The sequence below is a fragment of the Centroberyx gerrardi genome, chromosome 20 (assembly GCF_048128805.1).
Source record: "Centroberyx gerrardi isolate f3 chromosome 20, fCenGer3.hap1.cur.20231027, whole genome shotgun sequence".
Lineage (NCBI taxonomy): Eukaryota > Metazoa > Chordata > Actinopteri > Beryciformes > Berycidae > Centroberyx > Centroberyx gerrardi.
In genome coordinates, this window is record NC_136016.1 from 11,146,242 (window position 1) to 11,158,856 (window position 12,615).

Consider the following 12,615-nt stretch of genomic DNA (forward strand, 5'->3'; position numbering starts at 1 on the left):
AATACTTATTTGTCAGATATCATATCCACAATATCCGTGGAATACGTAAGCGTGTTAATGCTTACTACGCAACACTATCAACACCTTGCCCTTAGGTTGACAGAACCAGAAGTGCACACCTCTCCTGTAATAAATAACTCAACTCGGAATATTAATGTTGAAGGAGGAAAATAATTAGCCACAAGAAACAATACAAGTCCAATTTAGGCTGTCATGCAATCAAATTTCTAATTTCTTCAAAGCATCCTGATCAAGAACATTCTTCTGGAAAGGGGAATTTGGTGCTTAATTGTGTTAAACATATTGGGGTCAGGACCGACTCCGTGTTGACAGATTCTTTATGGGTAAGCCTTCCCCCATAAAACCTAAAAGCTATTACTATACATAAAGAGACACCGTACAGGTCATGACAAGGTTACAGACTCCATATGGGTGTTAGCTGAAGTTGCTTCCACATGCTGATCTGGGGTCAATTACACCATTTCCCCTGCTAATAGCTATAGTTACAAACTGGGTCAGTAGCGCAGATCCCTGGTCAGGGCCAAAGGTCAACCTCACAACAGATTGTCTCTATGTGCTTACCATCTCCTGAGCCACCTCCTCCGGCACATCCTTGTAGAGCTCAAAGAGGAACTCGATGGCGTTGTTGTCCTTGTACTTCCCGTGGAGCTTCTTGGTGTCGTCCATGCGCAGCCACAGCTTCAGGCCCGACTTCACCATGTCGTCCTCCTCTGCCAGCTCCACGTGCACGCCATTGTTCTCCTGGAAGAAGGTGTGATCCAGCAGGTCCTGGATGGTGTACCTGGGGGGGGAAAGGAAATCAGTATGTTGCCTTTAATCCCAGCAGCTTTAGTAGGCCTCTTTTTTTCTTCACGTTACATGGTAATACTTTTCTCTCCATGTGGGCGTTGGTCCTTAGAATTTACTCTTGGGGATAATAAAGATGAAGTTCAACTTTTTAACCCAGAATTTTGGAAATATATGATTAAACGCTAAAGAAATCTAAAGAAAACTGAAAACTGGGTAACTAATTCTGAGGGGAAAGGGGGATTGCTGAGTGACCCACAGCTTGGAAAATGTATGGGCAAGAAACACAAATGAAAGATGTATTGTTACAGTCTACTGTGATCTACAAAGCTCCCAGCAGTGTACTGGGGAAAAATAGAAAGGACAAATAGAATATAGAATTGGAGTTACTTACTAGGCAAGAAATAGGACAATTCATCCCATAGAGATTACAATATAGATTATTAATGCACTTTTTTCTTAGATTATTGTTGATCAAAGTGTATGTTTTCAGTTTTCATGCTTGGTTAGAGAATAACAACATAAGAGGCACTGGTACCTTTCATCTTTGTTCATACGAATGCAGCCCTCAATGATCTCTTTGAGCTCTGGGACTTTGACTTTGTAGAAGCTGTCAGGTTTCATTCCCTGTAAGGAGAAGCAAATGAGAAAATTGATTTAATTTGTGGGACTTCATACCAACAAACAGCAGAGTTGCTATTCCGAAGAGCCGTTATTATTCAGTATCAATCAAATTGCTTGAATTCGGCCATTTGCAATTAGATTGATAAATAGAATAATTTATCAGTTATGAGATTCTTCTCTTCCTTGCAGGACACTGTTCTCACGTCAGAGGAACCTATTGAACCAATAACAGCCCTTCCCACCTGTGCTGTATGTTAAAGTAACCCTTCGCTGGTGACATCCGCCACCAGCCAGCATGACATTAGCCTCTGCAGTCATGTCAACACAAGAGGAGAACAAGAGCAAGAGTTCATCAAAAAGGAAAAGACCACGGTGTTCCTTCTTGACTCCTCTCCCCCCCATGCCACTTTAGAAATCCTTCAAGGGCTTTTAGTGTCCTCATGACAGTTGGAGTTAAAGAAACTATAAAGGAACTATAAACTATAAAGGGATTAGCTCAAGATAGAAGACAGTCAGTTGGGATTATTCAAGTATGTTACATTATGTAATAAGCATTGTGTGTCTGCCTGGATGTTACCATGAAAGCATATGAAGATGACAGCTGGTAATCAGCGATTTCCTACAACTGTGAGGCAGCTGAGTGAGAGCGTTTTAGCTTGCAACTGTTTCAAGCATCCCTGCAAAAACACTGATAAGAAAGCTGAGCAAATTGCCCTTGTTACAAAGAGCCAAGGTCAATAAGATGTCTGGCCTTGGGTGCCCAAGCAACATGTTTATGTTATGTAATATATTCGGTTATCATATTTAAAGCCTAACCTGTCACACAATAACTGGCTTCCTCATTTGTTATGACCACAAATTACTTTCTCAAGATATTCCTGCTTCCTGTTTAAGTGAGACAAAGGACAGAGCGGTGAGACAGTGGAAGGGAGGATTTTATTGAGTCTAAGGGGATGATATTCTCATTTCATGCCTGGATGACACCATGTGTTTTGCCGAGGAACAAAAGGTGATTCACTAAGTAAGTTGCATTTACTGCTGCTGTTAATTTACTTTTTTTTATTATCTTTTGAGCACACACACTGCTGTGTCACAGCGCAGCTTTGCTCTGTGAATCACTGAAATGTATGCAAGTAATAACTGTGAGCCACTTTGGCAAATGTAAGCACAAATTGGGACATCATAAAAATTTGTTTGGTTAGCTCTCCAGTGCAATCACAGGAATTTGTTCTATATTATCTTATATGTGAAATGTGATTTAGAGGATCTGATACACAACAGATACATGTCTCCTGTGATGACGGATGTCTAGACAAGATGTTGAGAAATATGCCAGTGTCATATTGACTTCTCTAGTGTATCATATTTTAATTGTTAAGGACAATTCTGAATCTCATCCATATATTTTGGTGTGAACTAAAGTAATTAAAATAAAGCATTATTATGGCTTATAGTGGCTTCTCTATGCAGCTATTCCCTGCCATACATCTTAAGTCGGCCTACGGAAATATGAAAAGGCACTCTCCCACAGTATTTCTTTTTTTCTGTGAGCCTAATGGTTGGCTGTATAGTAAAAACACGCCACGAACAAGACCGATGCCAAGTAAAGTCCCCAGACAGCCGTGACTGCCCACATGGAAAAGATTTACAAGACTCTAACAAGATTTGTATATGTTCTACCTTTCATATGTCAAGCTATGTTCCTTGCTTTATGCAAGCGGCCCCTTTCATAGCAAGTAACTTTAGAGACTTTACAAAAATCTACTATGAATCCTGTATTAATCTTGTAAGTTATACAGGGTTTATAAGTTTCATACTATGAAAGAGGCCATTTCCATAGTATTAAACTCAGGTATCAGGTATATAAATGCAAAATATATACAAATCATAGAAGGCAGACCTAAAATGATTTTTATAAAATCCTCCTCTGACTATAAATGGAACATTAGCATTAGAGATGGCCAGTGATCAATGCAGCTTGTTGCCTTGTGTGTGGAGGAGCCATACCCACTCTGGCTCACTGACATTGTCACTTTCTCAGTCTACAGCCTCCATCAGACTCTGTTTGCTTTCTGTCTGTGACATGAAATAAAGACACAGCTCTCTATGTGGAGTAAAGAGTGAGACGTAATTTCCAAAACATATAATTCTACCGTCGCCTGCCCTTGCCCACCGTGGCGTCATCGCTCAGCTCGGCTCTTGGGAGCGCAGCTCTAAATGTGGCAGCCCGCAGCCACTTCTGTGTTGCTCTGGTCTTAAAACTCACCGCTGTGCTTCTGGGCTTTTTGTGAGAATCCCCACAAGATTTCTTCGGATAAGGTTTTTCAGATATGAGCTGGATCCAACAATCAAGTTTATGTAACAGGGCACTGGGCTGGGATTCAAGCCGTCTTCAGCCCCGACAGATGGAAGTAAACAGTTTTTATTTACTCATACAGTTGCGCTCTCTAAAAATAAGTGGTATTAATTTGTATCACCAAGACTTAAAAAGCAGTTTAGAGAGAAATCCTATATATGTCAATGTCGATAGGTCACCTCAGTTTTCCACTCAAGCACCATGTCCAATCCCAGTAAACATGATAGAAGGGTTAGGGTTAGGGTGTTTCTAGATAGGATCTCTGAAATGGTGAAGGTGCTAGCAATCAGTGAGCCAAACATCTGCTATCATGCGTCATGATTGTAGGTTGAAAACAGAAAAGTGGTCAGGTTATGGCATGGTTCTGCACCCTGAGCTTGTAATGGACAAATCTGAGCCTTTAATTGATAAAATGGGGCTTTCATTCCATGTGGGGCCCAATTCTTCCAAGGATTCATGGGGATATCCAGACATACATCCAGGATATCCTGGTTCCCCCCTGCTCTGATTCCATTATACACAAGGAAGAACGCAAACACATGTAGACGATTACATTAAATACATGTTAGAAAATGAGGCCAGCTCCTCCTCCTCCTACTCACACTGGTGACTTTGCGGTAGATCTGGGCGGCGTTTTGGCACTCAGAGTACGGGTACTCAGAGGTGGCCATCTCCAGGATACACATTCCGAAGGCGTAGACGTCCACCGCTTCGTCATACTTCTCCTCGTACATTTCCGGGGCCATGAACTCCGGTGTTCCTATCAGGTACATGAGAGACGTAAAAGTTAATAGTAATTCGGTTACTAAAGATTCAGTGCAGGACGGTCAAACTCGACGCAGTGACGCAGTTAAAAAAAGATGAGTTTTGGCACCTGTTGATTTAAATGGAACCTGTCTCAGAACAGTTCAAAGATCAGTGGAAGGAGATTTAAAGTATGTAAATCACCCAACCTGGGTAAACACACACTTTACACTTACCAATGACACTTTTAGCGAAAGAGGCACTTTTGAGCGTGGCCAGGCCCAGATCTCCTATCTTGACGGAGCCGGTGGGGCCGGTGATGAAGATGTTGTCACACTTGAGGTCCCGGTGGATGATGGGAGGAGTGCGCGTGTGCAGGAAGTGAAGCCCTTTGAGGATTTGACGGCTCCAGCGCTGCAGCAGCTTCAGCTTCATCTCCTTGAACCTCTTCAAGTACCTAAAACAAAGGAGAGAAGACAGTCTAAACATATCCAAACACTGGGAGAAGAGGAAGCTTTTAAGCACTGCAAAATGATACAACTCTAATTTTGACATCCAAGAGGAAGTTGAACTAGTTTCCTGATACTTCTCCCAAAAAATTCTATCCAAATTGGAGGTGAGAACAAGCCCTGATCCTTAGTCATACTGCCCTATAAAAGAAAGTGTCAAACATGACACAATTGTCCTCTTTGCTATGATGGAGGACATGAAAATGAAAAATGTGACACCTACTCTTCCAAAATGATAAATAGCACAAAATTGGAACTAATAATGGCAGGATAACTAATTTAGGTTCACTTTTACAGACTGCATCCTATTTAATTTTGGAGACACCGAATGATGAATTTTGATCTTTTTTCCAAATGGATATGTTTTATAAATGAGAGGCTCACGTTTTGAGGGTGCCCGAGGTCATGAGTTCAGTCACCAGGAGGATACACTTGTGGCCCTTCACTGTGGACTTCCAGGAGTCGTGGAAGCGGACGATGTTGGGGTGCTGGAGCCCCTTCAGCATCTCCACCTCCTCGCTGAAGCGCTGCCGCTCTGCCTTGGTCAGCTTACGCGTCTGCAGAGGAAACAACACTGTCAGTTCAGTCAGAAAATAACAAGCAGTAAAAAAATATTAAATTGAACAAACAGTTGACAACCATAGCTATGTACCTCTGTTGCAAAAAATGGTCGGGTCTTGTCAGGGCATGTATGATTATGTAAGTGGGTAGCAATAAGGGTAGCATACAAATGGGGGGGGGGGGGGATTTGATAAATCACGGTTACTTTAGCTAATGAGCTTGCTGTGGGACTGGAAACCACAGGTTCATCCATCTGGGTGACCCTCTGGTTACATAATCAGATTTTTTCCAATGAGGGGAGCTCTGACTTTACAAATTTAAAGAGGAGGTTTCCGAAAGCCATGTAAAACCGAACCAAACACTGCAATCACGCTGGACGAACAAAGCCATTTTTGTGCTTCCTCTAGAATGAATGGCCCAATTTAGCTCCGGCTGGAGTAACTCTGCCTGTGGTGGGTGGTTAGTGGAAAACTCCTGAGAGACTTCAGGACCATGAATCCTGCATTGAGGCAGGTTTCTGGGAAAAATGCTGTGCGTATGTTTATGTTTACAATCAACTTGACCACGACTCTTTCCCTCCTCACTCTCTCTCTCTCTCTCTCTCTCCTCTACTCCAGTTGAGTAAGGTGCCACTGCTGCTCATGTTACGCTGCCGCATCAACACAGGAGGGAGACTGTCTGAGGACCTGGGCTATCTCAAGTCACACAGCGCTAGACCCCATTTACCCACGTCAGTCACCTGTCAAACTGTCATATTACACCAACAATTCAAACACGAGACTCCGGACCATGAGGTTTACTTTCCATGTAAATAATTAGGTCGATAGTGATCAGTTTGTGATGTGAATACAGGCCACAGCTTGTACCTCGTACGTACGGCCTCCGTCAGAGATACCGGATAATATGCAAAAAAGGAAAACTTCTTGCATACTTGGATGAAGAATAAAAAGAAGCATTTATTAATTAAAACCAATGCGTTTTGGCAAATGGCTTCGTCAGGGTTACCGATATTAAATCATGCAAATGTCAGTCTGCCTCGTCCAAGTAAGCATTATTGCAACTGATGGAACAGTGTGCTTCAGTGTCCTTGTACGCACATTCTGAATAAATCAATTATCCCTCTACCTCATTTGAATTTGCCTTCACTGTCTGTATTTCCATGCTGATACACTCGGTTGAGCTTTATGGACCTTAGACAGCAAGTTACAGGCTTGGACATTGAGTTTTATTGGTGTAAGAGATGAAATCACTGTGTACCTAAAAAGGATGGCAACACACCCAACATGGCACAAATCATTGTGTGTATGTGTGTGCGTGTGTGTGTGCATGGGCCAGAGTGAGTGAGTCAGTGGGTTTGTGTGTTGATGTGGGGTGTGTGTGTGTGTGTGTGTGTGTGTGTGCATCTGGATATCTTAATGGATCTATGTGCTACAACATCCATGGTTAATCAGACTCCTGTGCACAGAGCTATGTTTCCTTTGGATAAGAGGAACGGCGGCTGTTTGCAGCACGAAGCTAGTGTACTTGCATTAGCTGTGGCACACAGCCTACCCACTTGGAGACCCTGACACTTCCAAAACCGCTGGATTTACTAGAGAGCCCGGCATGCTACATGGCATAATCACAAAATACTAAAATGCAAAGTGCAGAGGTCTGGCAGCTTCAGGGGAATTCTTGGAAGAACCAATATCCTTCTCTGGCAATTTGAAGCAAACTCTATGTGGGATAGCATAAAATGTGAGCTGTTTCACAAAGTGGAGCTGATAATCGGGGATTATTATGTGTGACTCATCAAAACCTGTCTTCAATAAACCCCTGTAATTGTTGAATTGCGTATCTAGTGAAAATGTCAGAAAGAATAAAGTGGAACATTAAGTACAGATTGGAAACAATTAACAAAGGCAAAAAAATCAGTTGTACTGACTGTTTGTGATGATGGCTAACTTCAGGCTGACCAGTAAACACATGCACTTGTGACTGATAGCTGAAATGAAAATTACCATAATGCTTACATTTAACTGAGACTCCTCGTGCTCTCACACCATAACAGCCATGTCAATGTCATTTAGGAATGCACATAAACAAATCTAGTAAATGTTATTTCTTTGGTTGATTTCTATCTTTATCTGGAATTGAGAATAAACCAATTCAATAATAACAAGATATTTTACAGTGACATTTAAGCAGTGGTGGGCCCACTGGCATTTCCTCTGCAGGAATCCTCTGTTGACAGATGAACAAGGCTTCTTATCCTACTTTTCCACAGGATATTTTCCTGTCTCTATCTACCCTCCCCGTACTCAGAAAACAAAGCCAAACCCCATTGCATAACACAAAGCGATGCAGGGGAAACCGCACAGCCATTCCAAATGATGCCCGTTATTTGTTGCAGTCCATCACAATAAATTAAATGTACTATCCCCATTTTCAAATGACAACTGGGCAAACAGTATTGTTTAGATTCAGACGTGTGTGAAATCAGCCTCTGCTTAATTTTTTAGTTTTTTTGTATGTGTTCTGACATGGAAGACTTCATTTCTTCCTCTCAGTCACTCTTGTCTCTTCCACGGAATGATTTATTCTTAGCCACTGGGAGGTGTGTATGTTGAGTAGGGGGTCTGCAAAAGCTGGGGCTGGAAATACTTGGGCCTGGTGCCACATAAGTGGAGTTACATAAGCAGTGTTGATGGTAGAGGAGCCACTGGTATTAAGAACTCCCTGTCAGCGCCCCTATTATGACAACCGGGAGACGAACACGACGTGTCAGCCAACATTTGCACCAAACCAGGTGTACGCTTTGACTCAATACGGGAATGAACATTGTTATTTCACACTGTCCTAATGTAATACTCGAACACATACGTCCTAACATAACTTGTGCAATATCCAGTTAGTGTGGAAAGGCTGTGGTATCTGTAATAATCCTAACTAAAAACAGAGAGAAAAGTAGGGCAAGTGAAAAAGCGTTCATTCGATCACACTACATCAAGCCCACAGCTATGTGTGTTACGGGTTAGAAGCAGGGTTTCTATGAATTTTCCATATCCATACTTTTTCCACAGTGGATTTGAATAGTCTGGTTGGTGTTCAATATGATGTATAATAGTAGCTGGGCAATAGGACTGCCATCAAGGCCATACTCTATAGTAACTGTCATATTTCTATACTTTTTGTGTAATTCCACAAATTTTCCAGTCCTGAAAATGATCAAATTCATTTTACATACTTCTCCGACTTCCCTGACCTGCGTAGGAACCCTATTAGGGACTAAATAGTAAGCCATTCCCTTTTAACCTATTATTGAAAGTGCTGTTAATAGGCCATAACTCCTTGTGTGCTCCAGATGCTCACAGTCAGGAGCCCTCCAGTTATAGGTGAGAGTTCATGCAGACCTGATGACAGTGTAGGCAGGAGAGAACGTGCAAGGGTTCAGCAGTACTAAACTACTGTCCGTCAGAGGCAGTGACGTCTGGCACGCCAAGCTCTGGATTGAGGTTAAAGGCAAAGGGAGAAAAAAAAGTGCTTTGACCTCAGCTCACACGCGCCTCTAAGACCTGGACTGCATTCAGGATGAGTGCCGAACCAGGTCACTGCGGGGCATGAGGTCCTTCCCTGACTGACACACACATTGTATGAAATCTCGAACACGCACGTAGGCGCTCACACTGGTACAGTGTGGCATTCAGATGTTCGGAGGTAAGAACTGAGGTGCCAGTGTGCTCTGTCCAAGGAAAACCTGACATGTTCTGTAAATGGAGCGGGCAGAGGGAGGTTAGCCATTAATCTAATAAGGATTGAGGACTCAAACCACCCTCTGACTGCTGCTCTCACACTGACAACCTGACTCGACTTGTGGCGCCTAGCTAATTACCTACACAAGTAAAAAACCTAGATGTAGGATGATAATCTAGTTATTTCAATACACAGTAGGATAACTGCATATGCGCCAGGCTGTCCTTGAACTGTATGAATTGTCTCTGAAAGTACTGCATCACCTTGTTTGAGAGATTGAGATTGATTTGTTTGAGATCTGAGAGATACAGGATCTAAGCCTGACAGTCCACCCACTTACTTTGTTATTCTTAAACAGACTGTTATTCTTATGTTTCTTCTGTTACTCTTAAACTGTCTGGTATCTGCTTTTAGTGACTCACTGGAACCTCAGTTAATAGTCTTCTATAAACTGTGATGCACTTAACCTACAGTATGCCTTGTATAGCCTTGTCTAGAGCCTAGCATTGTATTGTTGAATTAACTGGTCACTCTTCTTTGAACCCTGCCAGCCTACCCAACTGTATTATTCTCATTTATTAGCACTGCATTGTTGTCCCTTTTTGCACTTGTTCCTTACTAGGCTGTTTGTGACTATGGGATTCACAAATAGAGACTTTTTCTACAGCTTCAATTTATTGTAAAATGCTCTGGACAAGCATGTCCATTACAGTAAATTCTTGAATCTCATGAGAGTAAACCAACATGGGTAGAGGACAATGTGGGCCTTATCTAAAACTTGTAGGGCCTCATAAAAAACTAATTCACAGGGGCCTTTTCTCAGAGTCATGCTAATCAAAGACTAGAATTTAATAATTCATGGCTCAATTTTAATTTTGAGTGATGGTAAATGTAATCTATACAAGATCATTTACTTTTCTTTGGGCTGGTGAGTGTGCCACAGTCTGATGACCTGTGAGACACGTTGGCTGGCAAGAGGACATTCTGCTTTCCATCTGATCCGATATCACTGCAAGGGGAGGAAGCTTTTAAGTGGCAGCGGAGATATAGATAAAATGGTCGTCTCAATGTCGTAACATCTGAAGGGAAGAGTGTGAATGGAACAAACACTGTGTCCTCTCCAGCAGACCCAGCGAACCAAAGAGAGATCACAAGATGCCTGGAAGTTATAGCCTGTGAGAGTTTTGACTTCAAAAACACCGCAGTGCAGTCAGGCCAACAAGTTGACTTAGGGAAACAGAAAGGGGTGGAAAAGAGGTTAGTTATGGTTCATACAGTCTAACTCAGTCATGCATTCATACCCAAATATGATGACGTTTAAATGAGGCAGCAATATTTCTACTAGGGTGACAAACATTGCTAACATTCATCTCTGACTCCAATCAGAGATTGCATCAATAGCACAACTTTAAATCTGACAAAAGGCAAGTTTTTTGCAAAACTGGGGGGATTTGAGCTAATAAGTTATTTTACCATCCTCAGATAATATGTGTGATTGTTAGCAACCCATATCCATTGGCGTGAAAAGCCTATTTAATGGAGCAGCTTTGTTAGCGTTCAATAAACAAGTAATGTGTCACATGAGATGCTTGCACTTCCAGAAGTAAACAACACAAGTTTGGCCCGCTCCGCTGAGGACCATTAAGATAATTCTGTGTTTGGTGCGCCGGCACACAGGACTTAACAGCCTGTCATGTTCCGTCACAGTTACGTCTTCTGCTGCAATAAAGGGCCAGGGAGAACCTCAAGGCTTTTAAAACTGATTAAACTGCGTCTCCTGGCCAGGCAATTGTACCAGCCAAAAACATTAATGCATGCGCACACAGACTCACACACAAGCTTGGTGAGGAGAGTCCTTTGGACAGCAGGGAGTCATTCCCATCAATTACAACTAATCTGAAGTTTAAAAAGTCAAAAATACTTCTCTGTAGATAGTTTTATTGTACATGAAATCAGGTCATCCACATGCTGTATCATTTGCTAAAAAGTGGGCCAATCTTGTTTTGCGATCATGTAAATGATGCTGTAATTTTCCAGTGGTTTTCTAATTACCTTAAACATTTTTTAATGGCAGACCCATATGCAGATTATATCAAAACATTAATGTTAGCAGATGTAATCATCAAACTCTCAACAAATTAGATTTGATTGCATTAATCACCTCAGACCTAATCGTTTCAAATGGTTCGCAATCATTATCTTTCCAGCTACCACTTACAGGCTACAGGCTGAAACAAGTTATGGGCAGTGCATATCTGCAGGTTTTAGAGATACGTCCCTCTTGAGCGGATTCCTTGGACCCTCTGGCGCCAAAAACCCGGACCAGACTTGGGTCAAATAGTATTCGCAAATATTTTTTATGGTTTGTTTTGGCCTACTTAGGTGCCACATTGATTGGTGGTGTTTGCCACACAGGACAAGGACAATCAAAGGCAGGTATCTGAACGTCAAATACGTATTGTTTTCTACAGTTAACAACTTACCTGAAACTATCTGAACTGTCCTGATGCAGTAAACCCCACACATCTGGGACTCCAAGCAGAGTAATATGCTATGAGTTTGCAACTACCATTTGACTGAGGTCTGCCCAGGAAAGAGTTACAGTAAAGCCTTTTTTAGTTGTTATGGCCCCAGGCTCTGGAACAGCCAGCAAGCAGAGGAGGCGCTTTTCATCTAGGGGCAGTTTTGACGTATTTTTTTAGTGTTGTTTTTTATGAAGTTAAACTTATTAAAGATCCATGTTTTCACTGGTGAATACAAAGCATTGCAACATCTGTAAAAACATACAACATTCATAAATCTCATTTTCCTCATAATTCAATAAAAAAAAATTTACTATGTTGCAATTTTCATGAACATATCTCAAACTGAACGAGATGAGACATTTAACTGAAGTGAAACACACTGAGCTGGTGCTAGATGTTCAGACTGGATGTTTGGAAGCTAGTTTATGTGTAGTCCACTTTACCCCCGGCTGCAGTCTGGGTAGCGTAGTGTTACACTGACGAACAAGGATGTGCTATCAAGTGCCACTGCCAACTGGGACCGGATATAGTTTACGATGTGATGGTATGCAAGTGGTGCTCTTGTCACAGGACGGCAACAACATGAAAGATTTATATAGCAGACTAGAGACTCAGCTCTTGTGAGTCTGTCCAATACGATGTTTTGACAGCATGAAAGTGAGCACCAATTTTAGAAACCCGCAAAGCTTGAAGATAAATCTGAACTGGGAGGAATACAAATTGCTGTTTGCTGTTGACTGAGAAAACACATTACAGT

At 41.9% G+C, this 12,615-nt stretch overlaps 1 protein-coding gene across 1 annotated transcript in view; it reads right to left on the minus strand.

The window, feature by feature from the left end:
* wnk4a (WNK lysine deficient protein kinase 4a) overlaps positions 1-12,615 on the minus strand; it is a 36,829-nt gene that overhangs the window by 17,036 nt on the left and 7,178 nt on the right. The window contains exons 2-6 of the mRNA XM_071901881.2: positions 5,425-5,597; positions 4,768-4,988; positions 4,390-4,547; positions 1,346-1,434; positions 583-802 (exon numbers count right to left, since the gene is read on the minus strand). Coding sequence (XP_071757982.2) covers positions 583-802; positions 1,346-1,434; positions 4,390-4,547; positions 4,768-4,988; positions 5,425-5,597 — 861 coding nt within the window. The remainder of the gene's footprint in view (positions 1-582; positions 803-1,345; positions 1,435-4,389; positions 4,548-4,767; positions 4,989-5,424; positions 5,598-12,615) is intronic.